Raw genomic sequence first — 21,677 nt, 5'->3', positions numbered from 1 at the left:
GCCATTATAGGCCATTAAGGTGATGACTGCATGGCCAAGCGCTACTCAATCATAAATGTGCAAGGGGGCTCGACCAAGGTCGTAATAATGCCTGCCATTATAGTGCCTTGTTAAGTTGCACTACAAGAAAAGCCTTTGGTGACCGGTCCGGGGCAGTCCAAATTTCATTAATGCGGCAGTCTGTCAGGACCGCCGGCTTAGTGTTATTAAAGACAGTGTGTTTGACTTCCGGCTTAGGTTTTGTCAAAAATTGTTTGGTTACTTAGGCAACTGTTCGAACCGCCGGCTTTGATCCTAATGACTGCCGCCTTAGGTCTTGTTTATGGCTAATCTAGCAGTTTAATGACCGCCAGCTTAGATATATATACATTTTTTAATGTTTATGCCAGGTTAATTCCGATATTTATTAGTACATTAACTTTTTTATTAATTCATCACTTTAATACATGCTTAACAAATAATTCATGATAATTGATACATGAAAAGTTAAGAAACTTAAAAAAAAAATGCAATTTAAAACAAAATATATTAATTTAAAGATTAATTAATATCCAAATCAAACTGTTCACACACAATATCCAGTTGACATAAAAATACAAGGGCTTTAAAAAATTCAGTTTATCGAATAAGGTTCACATCTTCAAAAGCAAATCCACTTAGCGTAATTGATCAACCTGTAAATCAAAAACATATAAATTATTAAAGAATGTAAAGTAAATGAGATAACCATAAAAAATGTATAAAAAACAAGACATTCAAGGAGGCATCCTAATTTAGGATTCTCATATCAACAAATGAATTATGCAACTAGTAAATTAACCAAATCAAATTGAAACCTCTATGGCATGACAGAGTTAATGTAATCAGATTGTAGCACATAAAAGCACATTAGGATGATTGGTCTGGATTTAATAGATAAAAAATGTAAAATATTTCAAATAATGAACCCAATCTACCCATTTAAAAGTGGTGCTATCTGTATCCTTGTGCTTATATGACCCTATTTACATATTTCACTATCATCAATAGAAGTTTACCAGTTGCCAATATAAAAAAGCTTATGTGATGTCAACAAACTAGTGTTCATGGAGTTTTTTCTCTATTTCACCACTCTTTCTTTAATATTTCAGATATGAAATCCTTCTATTTCCCCTATATCAAGAGTGAATCCTTTTCTTCTTTACATAGAACATATATCCTATAGGGACTTTTCTCCTTCACAACCTACACCACAAGTCTATCTTTTTTTTTCATGTACCCAATGAAGTATATACAGCCAGAAGGGCACCTCGGAAAAGAGCTCTTCACAATGAAGTATATTTACCATGAATGTATAAGATGAGAATACAGAACCTGAAGACACCTTTTCGAGGTATGTGGGTAACAAACCTGGAGAGTGAGACACAGCAGCTCTGCAAGTCTCTTCAATGTGATCCTAGAGTAATATTTTGACACGACTAATATGTTCTGAAAGCATATATGCCAACTAAATTAATTTGAATATCTAAAATCATAAAATCTTGAAAAATAATATGCCATATAACTGGATGTGCACAAGCTAATTACATGCTCAATAATTCTCTGTTTTAGATCCTCTGCTGCTTTCTCACCCAAATGACCCCCAAGCATGTTCTTTTCATTCTCAAACTCATCCTGATATGTCTCCAATTCCTTTCTGAGAAGTCAACTCTAACTGTGCCCAAACTTGCAGGATCTGTTGACCTACAAGAACGGAACAGAACAGGTATTTTAAGCCATTTTGAATGATAGCAAGTACCTTCTTTATGACTAGATTATATTTCCTAGATGCATGAAGTATAGAAAAAACACAATGAAATGGTAGGAAAAAAGTCCTTTCTAACAAAGAGAAAGCAATAGATGGTACCCTGATAATGACACTAGACAAGCAATCTGCTGGATCATTTAAAAACATCAAAGTGCTGGCAAGGAAACCCCTTATAATGGGCTGATATGATGGTACTGCCTCTAAGTTGGGTGATAAATATAGTAGGGACTAGGGATATCACATCACATGAAATCCCTTTCATCTGCCCACTGATGTTTCAAAAATCAGGTCAGACATATTGAACCCAGAAAATTGGATACTGGGAAGCCCAGTTCTGGAGAAGTTATAGCTTCAAAACAGCTAAATGGTAATTCAATTGGGAACCAAATAGCTTTCCTGTTCAATCTCTGCTCTGATTTTCAGGACATTGATGATAACAATATAGATTGTGCATAACATAGAAAAGATAACAACCTCTGCAAGGTTTGTTGCACTATCTTCAAGTGATGCACTCAAAGACTTCTCTTGGATTCCCAATCTGGACTTTGGAGTTGAAAACCCAGTAAGGTTTTCTAACTTCTAGTCGTGTGAAGAAGTAGGATTAGCAAGCCATTTGATAGGGACGCCTGTGTTCTTTTTTTACTGTAAATAAAACCTGCAAGTCAATGGGAGGGAGAAGATGACAATTAAAAACTGAAAATCGAAAAGTGAAAACTTCCTATATGGGGAAGTAAATGGAATGGCAAACAATCAAAGTAGGTAATGAATCTTCCAACAGAGCAAAATAAATGAGATAAGCTTTTTCACAGAAGTTCTTAGTTATTAGCTAAAACTTGGATAAAATATAATTTGAAAATTAAAATTTTCAAACAAGAGCAAATAAAAACTCTACAGAACCCAAGGTTACTTATTGCAAATTTGCAATCCAAAGCTTTTCTTGGGAGGAGCCTTTGCATCAAGCCCAATGACCATTAATTTCCAAAAACAAAAAATATGGCAAACAGATGCAGTTTTTACATTTTTTCTCAACTTTTTTACTATGATCTCAAGTAGTTGCTACTTGATACTTCTCTTCCTCTCAATTTTCTACTCTAGAGTTTTGATTTTTGAACACATCACCTCATCCCTTCTTATAAATCAAGACAGAGAGAGAAAGAGTGTGTTTATACGTGTAAGAACTATGAAGAATGCATGAAAAAACTGAAACGCGGTGCCTAGATGCAGTACTTTTTGACAGCAGCACTCGGTAGTCGGCACTCCACAGTGCAAAGTGAAAAGTGCACAAAATCCTTATATTTGTGCAGCCAAGAGTGAGGTCGGCCATGGGCATAAACCCACACAAAAAGGCATCACCTCTATGGTGATTGCAACATTTCCTCAAATCTCAGACTCTCACCTTTTCGTGTCTTTCCTAAGGATGCCTAAAAAAAGAACTTTGTATCGAGGATCGTGGGCACATGATGTTTGATGCTTGTCTGTTTTATTTGTTATTTAGTTCTTTTTAGTAGGTGTTTGGCATCAATGCCGATTTTTTTAAAATGGTGCCACATCAGCATCATGTAGTCTGAAATTTATTTTTTTCTAAAAACACTGATTAACCATTTTATGAAAACGTTTTCTCAGACCATACTTTAGAAATAGGAAAAGGTGTTTTTTCTTCTTTTTTAAAGAGGCAAAAAAAAAAGAAGAAAAACTTGCTTCTCTGTTTTAGTTTTTAATTCCACACCGACCCACCCTTAATTGGCATGTAGTCATGCATCCAAATTCTTTCTCAAATCTAGGGTTTATCAAAGTGAACCCGATTACTCACCATACCAACAATTTGGACCCATATTAATAACTAGGTAGATGTATATTATCATCAATTAAAAATCTGTTGAGAGTATTAATTATATTTATAGAAACTTTTATTATGAAGAAAGAGAGCCAAAGAAGTAAAGCAGGCATTCCATATTGCCATGCCTACCATGTAGAGAAAGTGGGTTTTGCTTCTCCACTTTTATAAACCTAGAAGACTTTGAAGAAAATAACATAAAACAAAAAAATTTAAGAGCAGCCGTGGATAGGTTGGAAATCACTAATTGCAAAAGTCAATTGCAAAAGAACTCATTCACTAATTGCAAAATACATGTTATGGAAATCACTAATTGCAAAAGAATTCATTCGCCTTATTCTTTTCAATAGCCTGGGGCCTTTTCTAGCATTCTTGATAAAACGATGCTTTAGAAGTTCCTTAGCACTTGGTCTCTGAAATGAAGATAGTAAAAGATATAAAATTAGAATTTTAGATTACACCTTAATAATGAATGAACATTTTACAAGGTTTCATTATCCATAAAAAAACTTCGTAGACATGTTATCTGGTTAATATATGATAAAAAATAGAGCTGCTTATTGATAGAGTGGTTCCACTAGGCCAAAAGACTGGAAGACTTTAATATACACCCATTACAGAATTACAGTAACATACAGAGTCCCAGACCATAATATATGTGTCAACATGCATAGCACAACCATAATATATGTGTCCAAATTATACCAAGCCAATCCAGAGTCCCAGACCAAAAAAAGTACATTGCTTGGACTATCCATGCATATAATTGCTATTAAATGATTGAAAAGTCCATATGATATACATCCATAATTCCATATCCATCATGTGGCAGCAAGAAAAATATGTACTAAGTACAAAACAGCCATGCCCACTGCACCTAAAACTTTTCAACAAAAAAACAAAAAACATATTGAAAAGTATAATTAGATACCTCAGAAGGCACCTTCTTCAAACACAGGGAAACAATTTCTTTCATAGGATGGGAAAAATGTTCATCCAGCTGCACAACACAAACAAAATCACCACCCTTCAAAACAATGAAAAATGACTTTTCCATATGGAAAAAGTAACTCTACTCAACAAAGCCTTAATCCCAAACTACCTCGAAAAGTCGGAATGGTTATATGGCAAAAAAAAAGATTCATTGATTCATTTTCTAAAGTTAAACAACAGCAGCAGTCTATTTGATACATCAAAGAAAACAAACCTGAGGGGGGTTTTCTCGAGGAATGATGAAAAGAACCCTCACTGGGTGGAGATCTGCAAGTGGAGGTTCCCCTTTGGCCATTTCATTTGCAGTTATCCCCAAATACTAGATATCAGCCTGCATCAAGTAAAATCTAAATGCATGAAACAAGTGGACTAAGGTTCCGTGAAGCAAATAAAATAGACAACCCTTCTGACACTTACCTTCTCATTGCATCCATCTGAATTTGGAATTACTTCTGGAGCCATTCAGAATGGTGTTCCTACAAATGTCTGCCAGATCTTAAATTTATTAGTACAAAGAGTTGACTGCTACACATAAATTATTAAACATTCCCATCTTATCATAAATAAAATAGATAATCCATAGCATAGTAAAGGAAATGCTAGAAAACTCCAATCCTGTTATATTTATCAAAGCATGGAAATAGCATGACCTTTCTTCTCGAGATTGTCCTTGTTAGTTGTGCAGAAACACCAAAATCAGCAACCTGTTATACACTTGAGAAATAAGATTAAGAAACTAGAATCATCCATGATAAACATCATATAATTTTCCCATGCCAGCGAGGATTAATAATTTTGGCTTTGTTTAAACAAAAAGGCATACCTTAACATCTCCATTCTCTGTCAATATAATGTTTGCAGCTGCCAAAATGATTGTAAGAGGGGTGTCATTAAAGAAAATGGTTAAAAGAAGATAAGACTGCATGTTTGAATCTAAAACAAGAACAAAATAAGGAATCGCAAATACTACTTTACTGAACATCAAAAAATAATTTGCTAAAGAGAATTTGAAATTGGTATGACCTTTAATATCTCTGTGAATCTTTCCTTCATTATGGAGGTCTTCGATGGCATGTAGCAAGTCGCGCAAAATGCATGCTATAGACATCTCATCCAGTGGAGGTCCTGCTTAAATCTACCAAACTACAATGTATGCTAGCTCCTACACTCCAGAAGTGCCCATAAAGAAGTTAAATTTCTTTACTCCTCTTCTCTTCTCCTGCTCGAACGAACGAATGAACACAACCTCGAACGAACGTTCTCTTCTCTTCTCTTCTCTTCTCTTCTCTTGCTTAAATGAACGCCCAGAAAATCGCAAACCCTGGATTTTCTTCCCAACTTTCTTGCTTGTGAAGAATAACTTGTCTTATTCTTCAAAATTTCTCTGCTGGAAACCAGAGAACTGCTGTCTTGCTCGTGAAGCCTTTTTTTTTTGGGTCGAACAGGAAGGAGAAATTCGCGCGCGGGAGAAAGAAAATTTTCCCTGCCTGCGTTTCTCCGCGCCGGTCCATTATAAAGTTAAAGTGGTTTAATTCCGGTTCACAAAATAATCCGCCGAATGTCCATTATAAAGTTAAAGACGAAGACCGCCGGCTTTAACTTTGACCGTTTTCCTCATGGTGTTGGGAAGGAAAATGATAAAGTTTGCCTTTGAGGCTTCTATGATGACAATGATGCCCCCCTGGGCATGCCACGTGTCTAATTGCAATATGCTAGATGAATTTAATTATATTAGAACCCAAGGTCGAATCTTCATTCAATCCCTAACCGGATCAGTCTTGCAATATTGCATCACTTGTTCAAAGCTTATTAATAGGTGCAAACCAATCATTTTATCATTTCTCTTTCTTTTTCTTTTTTGCCAACTTTAGTGCTTTAAAGGTTTATTATTTCATGCAATTTTTTGCTTAATAAAATCTGTTATTTAGGTAGAAGATTAAAAGCTTATTAGTTCAGTTTATCTGTCAACTCTATACCTTTGAAATGGCTAAATCTTGTATTAGTATTGCATAGATCAGTATGGATCGGTTTGATATTATATTATAACTATTGCATTGTGGTTGTCTATTGATATTCTATAAGAGTTCGCTATCAGGGTTAACCGTACCTCAATATGGTTGGGCCCATCCATTTATGTTGCATAATCCAATCCCTTTGAATTGATTCAGGACTGGGTGGAAATGATTCCTAACTAATAATAATTGGGATAATATATTAGGAATGGGAATCGATTCAATCAGTTTGTGTTCATCTGCACCATTGGGTTAGATCCAACCCCTTGACAAAGTCAGGCCTAGTTTTAACATGACTACAACTTCCTAGGCTGTTTTCTTATAGTTAAACCCATTCATTTAACATGCTAATGATGGTTTCAACCTTCTCAAGTGGGTTCCATTTATCTCTCATTTGAGTCTTAATTACATTGGTTTAGCTAATGCCTCAGATTTGGAGTTACTATTAATCAAAATGGTTTTAGTTTGAAACAATTCCATAAGTCTCGTCACCTCTATTTCACTTGACTAATGAGTGGTGATTCTAATCCAACATACGTGAATTATTTACACACATGATGAACCAAAAGATAGATAATTATACAAACACCTACGACTACAAAACATCAAATAGAACAAATTAACACACATCAACAATATCAACTAAGGGGGTTAGTGTGGATGAGAAATTGGTGGGGTGTGGACTAGGTCCACACCACACCTTATGGCAGGGATTAATCCACACCACACCACAATCCACAGCTGTTTTGAACTATGATAGATTATATGGGCCAAACCAGTTTACAACCACGGTGGCATTCTATAGGTGTGGTGTGAATTGGTCCACACAGTACTTTTTTATTCCATGTATCTAATATACATTTTATGGGAGATCTATACAGTCGATCACAAATTTTTAATTTTTGCATTTTATATGATAAATAAATTGAAAAAAAAAAAGGTATCAGTATGTAGACAACAATTGCATTTTTTAAATAATTAAAATTATTATTTTAAATATTAAAACTTAAAATTAATATTTTAAATATAATTATATTGATAAAAAATATTAAAAAATTAATATTTAAATAATGATAAAAGAGTTGACAAGGATAACTGTAGGACTTGTGTTAGAATTAACATTAAAAAATATTATTTTATTGATAAAATATTAAAATATTAAAATTTAAAAATTATTAAAAGATCAAATAAAATAAGAGTCATTGGACCAATGTAATGTAGGTGCATTGCACTGAAATCTTCTCACAAATTGTTCACACTATAATATGGATCATTCACGAGAAAATACTGTGGATGATAAATTAAGGCGTGGCCCATCCCTGTCCACGCTATTTTGTGGGCGACAACTGTTCACACATAACAGAACACCATATTTCACCAACGGTGTCTACGATATATACACACTACCGAATGCCACCTAATTTTCTACTATAAGACACATGATTTGCATCTCAATGGATTGATTTGATCATAAGTTAGAAAAGCTAACCTGATCACCATCTATATACAGAAAAAAGAAACAAAAAAAAAAAAACTATTTTTCAATAGTAATTAAATAAAAATTTTATTAAAAGAAAGGAAATACAAATAAATCCATCCAACCACAAAGAAAAGACCGATCGAATATCAAACAAAACCTGGCCCCAGTGAACATATCTCAGTAGAAAGCTCAAAACTCACCCTAAGGACCTTGCAATAGGGAACCAAAACCACAATATGCAGATTAATGTCATTTGGCTTTGCTGATACTGTAGCAATCCGTGTGGACAGTGGTTCTTATATTCCGTTTGGACTTGTTCTGTTGTTCGTTTTGAAGTTTGAACCTCGTTTAGTATTTCTTTTTAGTACTGAAGTGATGAGCAGTGTAGATATAGATTTGACTAGTCGAGTTCGGTCGGAGAGATTCTAACATTCATTGGTGCTTCTTCCATCGCGGTAGTCGAATTCTGTATTGTTAGGATTCAAGTTTTGAAAGATTTCAGGATTCCTCTTCGGAAATTGCTCCATTCTATCAATTGGAAGAGCTTCCGTGTTTTTGATTCGCGAGGTCTTCTCTCTATTCTCTCTCTTCCTCTCTTTCTCTCCTTCCACTTCTTTTTCTTCTTCCAGAGAAAGAAGGGGAGAGAGACCAAAAGCATACGGGGAGGTCTGAAAGAGAAGCAGAGGCAGAAGGGGTGGTTTAAGAATGAAGAGAGGGAGAGAGAGAGTGGGGATTCATGGGACGAGGATAATATTGGATTTTGAAAAAATTTTATAAGTCACGTGAGATTACATGTGCAGAGATCGTAACAGAGAATTAATGGATGTTAATAACAGGGGTATAGTTAGTCAATTATCAAAAACAATAAGGACTGTGTTAGTCAATTTTCAAACAGTAAAGATACACTTAGTCAATTAACTAAACTATAATAATTTAAGAAATTTACCCTTATAATTATTGCATTGTTATAAACACATATAACATAATACAAAATACAAGGTTTTGCATTTATAAATTTATGTTTGTACTCTTTCCTGAGCCTAAGAATTCGCTATCAGGGTTAACCGTACCTCAATATGGTTGGGCCCATCCATTTATGTTGCATAATCCAATCCCAATAGTCATGTGGTTAGGGTTGTAAGTTTAATGTGTTGAATATTTTCATATTGCTGATGGTAATAAGTTTATTTTGTTAGGTCAGGTTTTAATTGATTCAGAACTGAGTGGAAATGGTTCAAATTAATAATAATTGGGATAATATATTAGGAATTAGAACCGACTCAATCAGTTTGTGTTCGTTGGCTCCGTTGGGTTGGATCCAACCCATTAACAAAGTTAGGCCCAATTTTGACATGCTAGTGATGGTTTCAGCCATTCATTTAAAATGCTAAACCCATTCATTTAACATGCTAGTGATGGTTTCAGCCTTCTCATGAGGGCTCCATTTATTGAAAATGGAAAAATGGTGTCTAATTCTTCTTTCTTTCATCTGATTCTTACTTGGTTTAGTTAATGCCTCCGTTTGGAGTCGCTATTAATCAAAATGATTTTAATTTGAGACAATTCCATAGGTCCATCATCTCTGTTTCACTTGACTAATGGGTGGTGACTCCAATCCAGCATAGGTGAGTTGCGAGTTGTTTTCTTACACTCACACATGATGAACTAAAATATAGATAATTAGACAAACACCTACAAGCCATCAAATAAAACAAATTAACTCACATCAACAACATCGACTAACTCTCTACTACAAGTAGACTTGTTTATAGGCCGGGTGGCCTGACAGGTCGGCCCAGCCTGGCCCAACCTTCAAACGGGCTTGAACACGCAAATGAGCCCGTGGGACAAAAAGCCCGATCCATAATAAATTTGAGCGAGACTTGGGCTTTGCAAAAATTGCCCAGCTCGGACCGACCTATAGACTAAACCTAAAAATCCTAATATCCTAAGTAACCCTTCCAATTCATCTCTTTCTACTTTTCCAAATAGCCAAATTTCCCGGTGTCGAACCTCTCTTCTCTTCACATCCTCCTCACACTCTCAGGCAGTTGTAGAACTGACGAACATTCACTGGCGCAACAACTCCGAAAGACCAACGGTGAGTCTTCTCTTTCTCTCTCTCTCTCTCTCTCTATCTCGTTCCTCTTCTCGCTTCTTCTCTTTCAAATCTCAGACACCGGAGAGGGAGCGAACATAAGCACCGGCGGTGGCAATGAGTCCTCTCTCTCTCTCTCTCAGACGCAAATTGACTCCACTTTTTACTGTCAAAATCGCAGCTCACCGCGAACTCAGCACCGACGGCAGTGGTGAATCCTCTCTCTCTCCCTCTCTCTCTCTCTCTCTCTCACAGACGCGAACTCAGCACCAACGAGCACAGTCATCGGCAATGAGTTCTTTCTTCTGTTAGATCGGGCTTCAGGCTCGGGCCTAACAAAATCATGTTTATGAAGAATAAAAGCCCGGCCCATGAACAGGTCTGACTACAAGACACATGATCTGCATCTCAATGAGTTGATTTTATCATAAATTAGAAAAGTTAACCCGATCACCATCTATATACAGAAAAAAAAAAAAAAAAAAAAACTATTTTTCGATAGTGAATAAAAATTTTATTAAAAGAAAGGAAATACAAATAGATCCAGCATCCAACCACAAAAAAAAGACCGATCAAATATCAAACAATACCTGGCCCCACTGAACACACCTCAGTAGAAAGCTCAAAACTCACTCCAAGGACCTTGCAAAAAGGAACCAAAACCGCAATATGCAAACCCAATACTAATTAAAAAGCACTGGAAGGAGTGAACCCGATGACACACTCGGCTCCTCTGAGATCCGTTATTACCATTTTATCCACATAAAAATAATCCAACTTTCTCAACTTATGACTTGCTGACAAATAATCCAACAAATTCAAACATGAGATTTCAGATCATTCAAAGATATTGGAAAAATATGTGGAGTGCACCATGTCGACGAAGAGAGGAAGTTGCAATAACAAAAACATAGTCACCGGAAAGGAAGCAAATGAAGCCAGCACAATGGAAATCCATCTTAAGTGACCATCGAGCAAGATAAAAATGGTGGCACAGAATGCTGCCATCATAGCAGCTAGAGAGACGAAGAGTGTAACAAGTCCAAGCATTAGCTTTCTAGGCAGAGATTCCAGAAAGGCTTCTTCTGTGTAGCGAGAAGTAAGAATGGAAAGGAACATGAGCACTGAAGTTGTGGAAGAAAACAGAGATAATGCATCTGATATCACGAATACCATGAAGGATTTGGTACGCAACAAAAGGGGGACACCTTCGCTCTCTTTGTTGCCACCTGGCACGGTAAAGGCTGCAGCAAACATTATTGTGATGACAAGAGTAGCTACAATTGTGCATGAAGCTGCTGTTTCCTTCATCCATTTCTCTCCCTCGCTAACCAACTCTTTATGCTTTTGTCTAAATAATTTATACGCTGTCATTCCTTCCGAATTTTCCTTTTCTCTAAAATATGGAGGCACCATCTTCTCCACTTCCTGTGGTGATCATATATTGTATATAGTTGGAACAACTTTTGAGTGAGAAGATGAAGTAAGAGAGAAAATATATAGTGTTAAAGAAACATTACCACAAACCATTGGAGCTCTCTCTGCATTTGTAGGGCTGCTCCAGGAATAAGGTTGAGGCGATTGGAAGGTGCTAACTCTCCTACCAAATGCAACATTGTGTTCATAGAAGCATCAACTAATAACCCCTCTCCATCCCAAGTGGGCAACTTTTTAAAAAATCTGAAGATGTTCTCTTGCCGATTCGTGATTGCAATGCGTTGTAAACTGCTCATATCATTATCTCTATACCGTAGCAGAAGAGGATAAGAGTGGAGAGCTTCGATGAAGAACTCAATGATCCCATTCTCTGCAGCACAGACTAGTGATGGCCCAAGTGATTCCTCAATCTTAAAGTGATCATTTAGCTCCAGGACTCGACTGAAAAGTTCTTTGAGTAGTCGAGGTGCTTGTTTATGCTTGATCTTCATGTCACGCAGCTTCTTGACATCTAGCATGCATGGAAGTTGAAAATTGTTTGACAATATTCTAAGTGGTGTTTGGTTCGTGATTCTAAAAGGGGTGGTATGGTTGATTTCAAAACCACACCATATATATTAATGTTGATTCTGAAACCATGCCATGCATATATATATTAATGTTGGTTTCAGAACCAGCAATAACATACAGAATGGGTGATTCCGTATGTCGGGTGTTTTCGAACCAGACGAAATAGGAACACAACTATGAACAGACCATTAATTAGTTGGTTTTTAAGATGGTGTTTGGAAGGGTGGGCGTTTTTGGAACCGATTTTCAAGAAAAAATATCCATGCTTTAAGACCCGTTTTTTTTTTTTTAAAAAAAACACCTATGCCACATGGGCTGTGAGTAACATTTGATTTTTGGTACTGTGATTCTTATTACCGTTTTCATATATGTATTGACAGGTAAGCGCCACATAAGATACACATCAGTCAACCATTGGGAGCAATGGTTCACTGATGCATGAAACACCAAATTTAGTGTTTCAGGTATCGATGAAGTCCCGATTTATGAAACATGCCTGATTTTTCAATAAATGCCTGAACCAAACATTCATATATATGAATGTTTATTGAAATGCCTATATAAATCCAATGTGACACAGTTTTTTAAAAAACGGCCACGGTTCCAAAGATCACTAAAAGTAACATTTAATGTAACACAATAAGCATACATAATTGGCATTACCCAACACTTGAGGGATCTTCAACAATAGTTGTTCCACGCTCTGGAGCACTGCAATTTTAAAAAACCAAAATAGGTTAAATTGAGTATTAATTAACTAACGTGATTCTATTATTGCATCTTTAGATATAACAATAGCATGTATGGACTGGAATTAACCTCTTGTCATGATGACAAAGTAGATCCCTTGCGGGGAGCCATTGTGCTGCTCATCTGCCTCGTTCCCAGAAATGGAACGAGATCCAACGTGAATCCCTGTATGACAAGAACAGGGAGGTTAAATGAAGAGAATAGAATAGAAATGCTCATGTCTTCCCAAAGAAATAATCAATGGTATTCGATCAGTACTGGTGTCCAGTGTTTGAAATGTGTTATATAGTTTTAATTTATAAGTCAGACAGAAGCCACTTGAGGTTTCCAACAATGACAGACACTTGCCACATGCTTCTGAAATTATACTCACCCCTCTGGTCATATACTAAATCCTTCTCAAATACAAACACTGCCCGCATTGGGTGGGCAGTCCAAACTCTACCTTCAGGTTAGGGGTCTCTATTGGATTGGATTTGGCCAATTCCATCCAGTACAATGTGAGTGATGAATCAGGTTCAATCCAATCTAATGAATATTTTGGACCATTTTGAATCATCCCAATTCAATGTTTGAACTGTTGACACTTGTATTATTATCTTATATCAATGGACTAAATATTGGTTCAATCTAACCCAAACCAATATAAATTTATTAAGGATGGACCAGCCCCAACCAATCCAATAAATACTTTGATTAATCTAATTCAATGTCATTTTGGTCTGTTCAATCTGTCCAAATTGATTTTGATTTCTACGGATCCAACCCAAAACTGGTCTATTGATACCCCGGTCCCATCAAAGTTAAGATTAGGCATTTGACAAGATAATATCTGCTTTGCTTGTTGCTGGTTCTTATAGATGGAAGGCTAAAATGATACTTTTGACCCTAACATCTGTTTGACCAAGATAATAAAAAAATGAAATAATTGAAATATAGATTTTAAATGACAGAATAAAAATCAAAATAAAATAGGCAATAAAAGAAAAAATAGAAAAAAGTACCAAGTTAAGATAGAAAATATAGGAATATAACAGAAAAAAATAAAATTTATAAGTCAGACAGAAGCCACTTGAGGTTTCCAACAATGACAGACACTTGCCACATGCTTCTGAAATTATACTCACCCCTCTAGTCATATACTAAATCCTTCTCAAATACAAATACTGCCCCCATTGGGTGGGCAGTCCAAACCCTACCTTCAGGTTAGGGGTCTCTGTTGGACTGGATTTGGTTCATCCGATCCAGCCCAATGTGAGTCCATTATAAATGAGTCAGGTTCAATCTAATCCAATGAATATTTTGGACTATTTTGGATCGTCCCAATTCAATGTTTGGACTGTCGACACTTATATTCTTATCTTATATCCATAAACTAGATATTGGTTCAATCCAATCCACTCCAATATAAATTTATTAAGGATGAATCAGCCCCAACCAATCCAATAAATACTTTGATTGATCTAATTCAATGTCATTTTGGTCTGTTCAATCTATCCAAATTGATTTTGGTTTTGACAGATGCAACCCAAAACCGGTCTATTGACACCCCTACTTCGGGTCCATCAAAGTTAAGATTAGTTATTTGACAAGATAATAACTGCTTTGCATGCTGCTGGTTCTTATAGATGGAAGGCTAAAATGATATTTTTGACCCTAACATCTGTTTGACCAAGATAATAAAAAAATAAAATAATTGAAATATAGATTATAAATGACAGAATAAAAATCAAAATAAAATAGGCAATAAAAGAAAAAATAGAAAAAAGTACTAAGTTAAGATAGAAAATATAGGAATATAACAGAAAAAAATAAAATAGAAAATAAAATATATTTTTCTATTATCTTTGCTTGAGATTTTGTTTTTCTTATTACTTTTTGCTTTATTTTTAGAATAAAATAATGTTGGGGTGAGAAGCGTTTTGCCTTAAAAGGGGTGATAATGAGACTTTTTACAGATACTTTCATAATAAAAACCATTTCCAGATGAATGTAGAAATGGTTCCTAGCTATAAAAGAAGGTGCATTAAGTAATGCGGTTGCAAAGTAAAAGGGTGTTTTAGTAATAAGCAAACTAATTTACCCAAATATTTTCGGTAGGCCGCAACTCTACTTTTTAATTGATTAAATTATCTAAATAATGCATCGAAAATATAAATAAATAAATATGAGAAATTAATAAGACAAGAAAAGAACATACAATGATAGATTTGTCTCTCCCAAAATCCAAGCCGAGCCCCACTTATAAAGTCCTGATGTCTTCCTGTCAAAGAAAGCAGGGCATTCTCCAATAATGATTTCAATTGAGGGTCGTTGGTGCTAAGTCTTGGCAAGCGCCGTGTGATATCCAAAGCTAAACCTGTCAAAAAAGGCAAAGACAAGAGGTAATTACATTGTGATTGTGAATTTCACAAATAAGCTTTCTAAACCTTTACATTTCGGGACCTTGAGTTTTTAGATTTTGAGAGGGAAAACAGGGGCAGAGCTAGGAAATTTTTGTGAAGGGGTCAATGTCTTCACGAAAATACGTTTATCCAGATAAGTGCATTTACCCGTATAACTACCCAACAATCAAATAGGACCTTGGAAGAGAGAAAACTAGCTGTGTTACATTGGGATAGCTTTGTGCTGTCTAAAGAGACTGTGATAGTGCCCAGTGTTTTCGAATGGTCATTGACCTGAACAGTCAGACCGTTTTTCTGAGAACCATTCAGGCAACTAATTCAATTTCATTGTTAGCATGGTCTTGAGTCCTTAACTAAAAATTAACCGTTGACTTGGTCAACAAATTCAAGGCCTTGATTCTTTAGTGAGGCCAACAGGGCTGGCTTTATCAAGTCTACGCCCATGTAGAAGAGACTACTAAATATTAATATTAAGGGGGTGTTCTTTCTTTGAATTTTTAGAGGGGGGAAAGTTGGTCAACCGGATTTTAGTTCTTATTGTCTAAGAATCCCATATTGTTTTTTCAAATTTATGTGGGGACCAAAAAAGGTTTATTTTCCTAAATAACTTTTCCACTTAAGAGAAAGTTGTCAATACATAAGATAAAAATGCATTTTTTAATTATGGATTTTTATGATTAAAATGACCATTACCTTATTTACATGAGAAATAAAGGAATATGGGTAAATGCACTTACCCAAATTAAAAATGCATTTTTTAATTTGGAAAGGTAAGTGCTTTCCAAAAAACTTAGCTAAATAACTACGTTTATCCAAATAAATAACTTCCCGAAAAGAAAACAAAACCTAAATGTAATATAATTAAAATATCTCGTCATGCATACCGTAGTTTCCCGCTACAATAGAATAGATTAGGTGAATGCCATCCTCGGGAGGTGGAGTTTGATGAGTCGCGGACTCATAGTAGAGAAACGAAGATACATGTTTGTGATTGTAACGTATAGCTTCGGTGAGCGCGGTGGAGGAATCATCACAGCGGATGGTTAACAAGCCAGGATTGTTGTCCAGCAATAACTTGACCATATCAAGCCTACCCCATGCCGCAGCAAAATGAAGAGCAGTAGATCCGAAAAAGTTCTTTTGTTTCAAGTCTTCTTTTGACATATAATTGGTGATCAGGTTCCTCACAAACTTTGTGCTGGCTGTCGAAACTGCAAGGTGGAGAACCGTATTCTTGTTTTTGCTTAACGGAACATGCACGGCATCTCTATCCCTATCCAAAACCTGCTTGGCACTTTCCCAGTCACCATTCAAGGCAGCAATGTATAGTGAAGTGTGTAAATAAATGTGCTTCCCAACATCTTCTGCAAACAACGTAACATTGATTATGTTTGGTTTGAAGGAAAAGCTAGGAAAAGGAAAAAGGAAAGAAAAGATAGGAAAAACCAAACACAGCCTTAATCTCTAAGGATAAATGCAAGCTGCATGTCACTATCAACTAAATTGACAGAAAACATTAACTCACTCCTAAAATCTCCTTTTTTTAATATATTTTATATAGATGAAAGGATGTTTAAATTAATAAAAATGGGTGGGGCAAAGTACAAATTAAGAAAGAAATGGTGGAATTAATGATCCAACAAATTAAGTAAAGGGTAAATTAATTAAGGATTTAGAAACTTTTAACAAGATGCATGTAACAATCTCTTTTGAAGTTAATTGAGGGAATGTTAAGGGAGGGGCAAAGTGTTGAAATTTAATTACTTCTATACTACCTCGTCAAATATCTCCTTCTCACTAAACTTCTTTCCCAATGATACTGCCTAGAGTTTTCTTTCAATACTATCTCTCTCTCCATCTTCCAAATAAATGCATTTGATTTTCCATCAATTTTATTCAAAATATTAACATTTAAGTCAATATTTATATATTTAATAAAGATATGTAATACGATACAATTATATATAATAATCAATAATTAATTATAAAATCTTATTATAGTTATAAACATGATTTTAAAAACCGGACGAGAAACAGAGCCATTGGGCCATCGGTAGTGATGGATTCAAGTCAAGCCAAGCCAAATATTTGGTTATGAGAGCTCATCTCGCCAATAAATTCTTAGGCTCGAGCATGAACTCAATTCGAACTAGAGACTTGAGCTCGAATTTGGCTCGAGTCAAAAGCTTACAAGTTCAAGTTTGGCTTCGTTTGAGCTCTACTATAAGCCAAACATTATATATATATATATATATATAAATATAATTATTTTTATTTGACATATAAAATTTATTATTATATATAATAAAAATTAGTTTATATATGTAACGAGTCATCACAAGCCTAACAGGTTGACCTTTATTGGGCTCAAGTTTCGCTTGAAGCTCAATTTAGACTAAGCCATATCGAGCTTTTCACAAATCAACTCCGAATAGCTCATGGCCACCCCTAGACACTGGTTTCTGGGTCAAATGGTCCAATCCCTTGGTTCAACCTCTGATAGAATGATTTTGGAGCCCAAAACCGGACCTGGACTAATGTCTGGTTCCCGAGTCAACCGGTCCGACCATCTGGTCCGGTCCGGTTTTCAAAACCATGCTTATAAATAATCAAGCCCATGCAATGGACAACATTTGCTAAGAGAAATTGAAGAAGTATCCCAATGACATTCTCAAATTGCGCTGACTAATTCAAGCAATATTTATTGGGTTATGTCTAACGTGTCCAACCTCAGCCCAAGCTGCACCTACTTATTATAGCCAAATTCTGTATCAAGTTTTATTATTTTCAAATGGAATTTAAGTAAACTTTTATTAATGATTATTTTTATTAATAATTTAGTTTTTATTCGTTTTTATTAATAAAAATAAATAAAATTAAATTTTAAAACTTCATTAATGCATTTAACTACTGAGAAAATTACCAAAGAGATATGATCTTAATTAATTCCTAATGCCAACTAAAGATGGTTCATTGAAAAAAATATAAAATTGTGGTTTAACCACTTAAGAACGTAGAAAGATAGGAAGAGAATTTTCAGGAATTTAAAACAACTTGTTAGGGGAGAAGGGAAAAGAATGACAAAAGTTTTATCTATTCATGGGTTCACTCAAGGAAGATTTACGATGGCTAAACTAACAAAGAAAATTGAAAGAAAATTGAAAGAAGAAGAAGAAGAGAATGTAAGTTTACCTTGTTCCTTCAATTTATTTTGAGTTTCAATGTAAGTGTTTATGTACCCCCAATTCATGTTATACTCTTTTTCCAAAAATTCCCATGCTTCCTTAGCTGACTCGATCTCTTTAATTAACGAGAGAATCTCTGGAGCACATGAAATTTGAATTGCATGCAGAGCTTTAGCATTCATCTCCTGCGTCATTCCATCAGTTTCATTTTCCTGTATTATACCCCAAAGACCTTCCCCCTTCAAGTAGCTCTGCATTGTGACTTTCCAATCTTCATAGTTATCAAATGTCGATGAAAGAAGTTCAAGAACAATCAGATTCGACGTGGACATGGTATCCACCTTCTCACCCTTCTATACCAACATGCAAAATAACTCATAAATTCATTTGTAAATCAGAACAACAAATTAAGTAGCAGATAGAAAGAAAAAGAGCGAAGCAGGAAAAACAGTTCACAATTCATAGAGTTGACCAATTCGATATGGTTGAATCCCTTGAAGGAGCTGAGGCTGTCTAACTGTACCCATTAATCTGTAGGTATTTATACTGTATATATTTATATTTATACTCCTTTTAAATTGAGCTTATAATTAAAATTCAGAATAGGGAAAAGTGAACTCGATTTGATGTGATGTTAGAAGAAGACCCAAATTTGACAACACCGAAGCTCTCGAATTTGTCTTCTGTATTATATTTATATTCCCTTACAAATGCATTGCCAACAAAATACGATTTCAATAACCTATTAACATGATTTGACACTATACATTTTATACGTGGCGCATTATAGTGGGTCCCAAGTCTCCTATTTTCTTGAAATAAAATCAGCCCCCACAAAATTGTCCCCTACAACGTCTCACATCACATTCCAGCACAAAAAATGATGATGTTTTCATTCAGAAATGTTTCCAATACATGGCAGGGATGTGCTCTCAGAGGTTGTGGGGCTGATTGTCTGAACTCTGTTTTGTTGACGGGAGATCCCACCTCCCAACTTGAAATGGTAAATAGTATGCCTTGCGGGGCAATGTGAATTCCTTCACTTGGGACCCTTAACCTACGATAGATTCTTAGGCAACATTCCTTGTCTGTAGCCGGGATCTATTAAAACCGTGTATCTGGAACTAGAGGTGTAAAGTGGGCCATGCCGGGCCGGTAAGGAATGGCTCGCACAAATCGTGTTAGCCCATGGGCCTTCATGGGCTGTGCCACCCTCCCCAGTGAACAATTTGGGGGTCGGCCCGGCACGGCCCATAGCCCGGTTGTGCCACAGGCTGGGCTGGCCCGTGGGCCGAGCCTTGGGCCATGTCGGGCCGTGTATCGGGCCAAAGTTATTTATTTAAAAAAATTGACAAAAAACTTAAAAAATTTAATTTTATATAATTTTTGTATATAAAATTGCTTATATATGCAATAATTAAATAAATTAGTATAATAAAATTAAAAAAAATATTTATTTTATTAATATATTATATACTATATATTATTATATAATTATAATATATATATAAAATATATATATGGGCCATGCCGGGCCACAGCAATGCCCGCTCTGTTGTGCTGTGCTGCATGGTCGTGATATGCCTAGTGCGGCCCGCAGACTATCATGTTGGGTCGTGCCAGACTGCGGGCGGCATAACCCGATTTACACCTCTATACAATTCAATGTTTATTCTTTTAGAGTGTAGACAGAGATTTCATAGTACACACTCTCAAAGCATGAAAAATCCTTGTGGCTCATTGGAAACATCTTCCTATGAATTTAATAAACACATAATATAGGTTGAAGGGACTTGATAAATATTCTGAAAACCGTCGAAATTGGTTTTTAATCATTCTTAACGGTAAGCTGAGGGTATTTCAAAATGTGTAAAAAAAAAATTTTTTAAGTGCTCATTGAACGTGCTTACAACATTATGTTTACCTGTTCCGGACTACTACAAACATGAGGAGAATAATCAAAGAGGCATCAACTTGATTGTTCGTTGTTTACTAGTACTACCAAGGTATTTTACAAGAACATCAGAAGTGCAACAATGCAAGTATGCAACATTTGAAAGGGGTTTCCAAATGGTTGTGTTTGATACCATTACCACTTCTAATAGCAGCATTCTATATTGGTTGATACAAACTTTATAAATTAAATTATCGATACAACATTTGATACCAGTGTTATTTTCTCAAAAAAATTCAAATTTGGTGTTGCTACTATAACTGCCAATACCCATTTAAATGCATATATTTTGTAGTGGAAGTGATTATTGGGTACGATGTGGTTGGTAAGACAATTTCTCAAAAATTTCTATATTAAGCGATGGAAAAAATTGCAAGTGCAAATGACAATCGTATTAAACACAACCATAATAAATAGACACAGATGATATAATTTCAATACTTACCAGAAGGATTCTCGTAATCGTTGATATTGCGTAGAGACCGAATTTGCAAGCAGATCAGTTCTCACTTAGTCTGGAGCAGTCCTAAATCTGGATTAAAATTAGATAGGTCGTAGTCTATATATAGTTACAGGAAGCTTGATGAGAAGCTTTCAACAAAATAAAAAGGTTGGTTTTAATTTTCTTTTTTCCTTTTCAATTAGGAAGGAAAGACAGATTCCCCCACACTATGCTTAATCTTTACAGTTGGCTGTTGGCCTGTTGTTCCTTTTTTTCAGTTACATGTGATGCACGAGGCAGGGTGCCAATATACATATATACCACTCTTTCAAGGGCATGGTATTATTGCCGTGCGTTAAAGCCATGAAATCAAAATGGTATTATCCCTATCATCCATTTATATATAATATTTTTAATTATATATATAAATTGAAAGACAATTATGGTGTGGCTGTATTTCAATGGCAACTCGGGATAGGAGCAAGTGGACACCAACTTACTAAACCTAATCAGCAGACCTACTCCCAAGAACATCGACTGATTATAAATTTATGAAAAGATTTTTTTTCTATCACAAATTTTTTGAGTCGGTAAATAAAAATTCTCATTTTTACCTAAGGGGTGGATTCGAGCCTAGCCGAGCTGAATACTTGATTATTCAAGCTCGATTCATAGGAATAATGTCAGGCTTGAGCTCGATTCGAATTAGAGACTTGAGCTCGAGGTAGGCT

The 21,677-nt window shown here is 35.5% G+C and overlaps 2 protein-coding genes and 1 long non-coding RNA gene across 7 annotated transcripts; all 3 read right to left on the bottom strand.

Annotated features, from left to right (window-relative positions):
* Positions 1-512: 512 nt before the first annotated feature.
* Positions 513-5,101, bottom strand: LOC148852336 (uncharacterized). Of its 4 annotated transcripts, XR_016099672.1 has the most exons (7): positions 5,031-5,101; positions 4,828-4,944; positions 4,552-4,620; positions 2,261-2,441; positions 1,567-1,722; positions 1,390-1,467; positions 513-674 (listed from the first exon to the last, which is right to left on the bottom strand). XR_016099672.1 is itself a non-coding variant. In XM_088946975.1 (4 exons), the coding sequence occupies exons 2-4, from the start codon at positions 4,906-4,908 to the stop codon at positions 3,893-3,895; spliced, it is 291 nt and encodes a 96-aa protein (XP_088803101.1). In that variant the 5' UTR covers positions 4,909-4,944; positions 5,031-5,101; the 3' UTR covers positions 3,856-3,892. The 4 variants fall into 4 exon arrangements, 1 of the variants encoding a protein (XP_088803101.1); XR_016099674.1 differs by lacking the exons at positions 4,552-4,620; positions 4,828-4,944; positions 5,031-5,101 and adding an exon at positions 3,014-3,141; XR_016099673.1 differs by lacking the exons at positions 4,552-4,620; positions 4,828-4,944; positions 5,031-5,101 and adding an exon at positions 2,804-2,886.
* A 162-nt stretch (positions 5,102-5,263) lies between these two features.
* Positions 5,264-6,154, bottom strand: LOC148852335 (uncharacterized). The gene is made up of 3 exons (XR_016099671.1): positions 5,637-6,154; positions 5,437-5,474; positions 5,264-5,317 (listed from the first exon to the last, which is right to left on the bottom strand). It is a non-coding gene; the product is annotated as an uncharacterized LOC148852335 (long non-coding RNA).
* A 4,540-nt stretch (positions 6,155-10,694) lies between these two features.
* Positions 10,695-21,028, bottom strand: LOC148852334 (uncharacterized). 2 transcript variants are annotated; one of them, XM_088947225.1, is made up of 8 exons: positions 20,950-21,028; positions 18,558-18,903; positions 16,250-16,729; positions 15,161-15,319; positions 13,030-13,125; positions 12,874-12,921; positions 11,724-12,151; positions 10,695-11,631 (listed from the first exon to the last, which is right to left on the bottom strand). In XM_088947225.1, the coding sequence occupies exons 2-8, from the start codon at positions 18,880-18,882 to the stop codon at positions 11,041-11,043; spliced, it is 2,127 nt and encodes a 708-aa protein (XP_088803351.1). In that variant the 5' UTR covers positions 18,883-18,903; positions 20,950-21,028; the 3' UTR covers positions 10,695-11,040. The 2 variants fall into 2 exon arrangements, with proteins under 2 accessions (XP_088803351.1, XP_088803352.1); XM_088947226.1 differs by having other exon boundaries at positions 16,250-16,726.
* Between the last annotated feature and the right edge of the window lie 649 nt (positions 21,029-21,677).

The sequence above is a fragment of the Nelumbo lutea genome, chromosome 5 (genome assembly GCF_056320005.1).
Source record: "Nelumbo lutea isolate HS-2025 chromosome 5, American lotus-T2T, whole genome shotgun sequence".
Classification (NCBI taxonomy): Eukaryota; Viridiplantae; Streptophyta; class Magnoliopsida; order Proteales; family Nelumbonaceae; genus Nelumbo; species Nelumbo lutea.
Note: the sequence above shows the minus strand (reverse complement) of the source record. Positions and strands in the feature narration are given on the sequence as shown.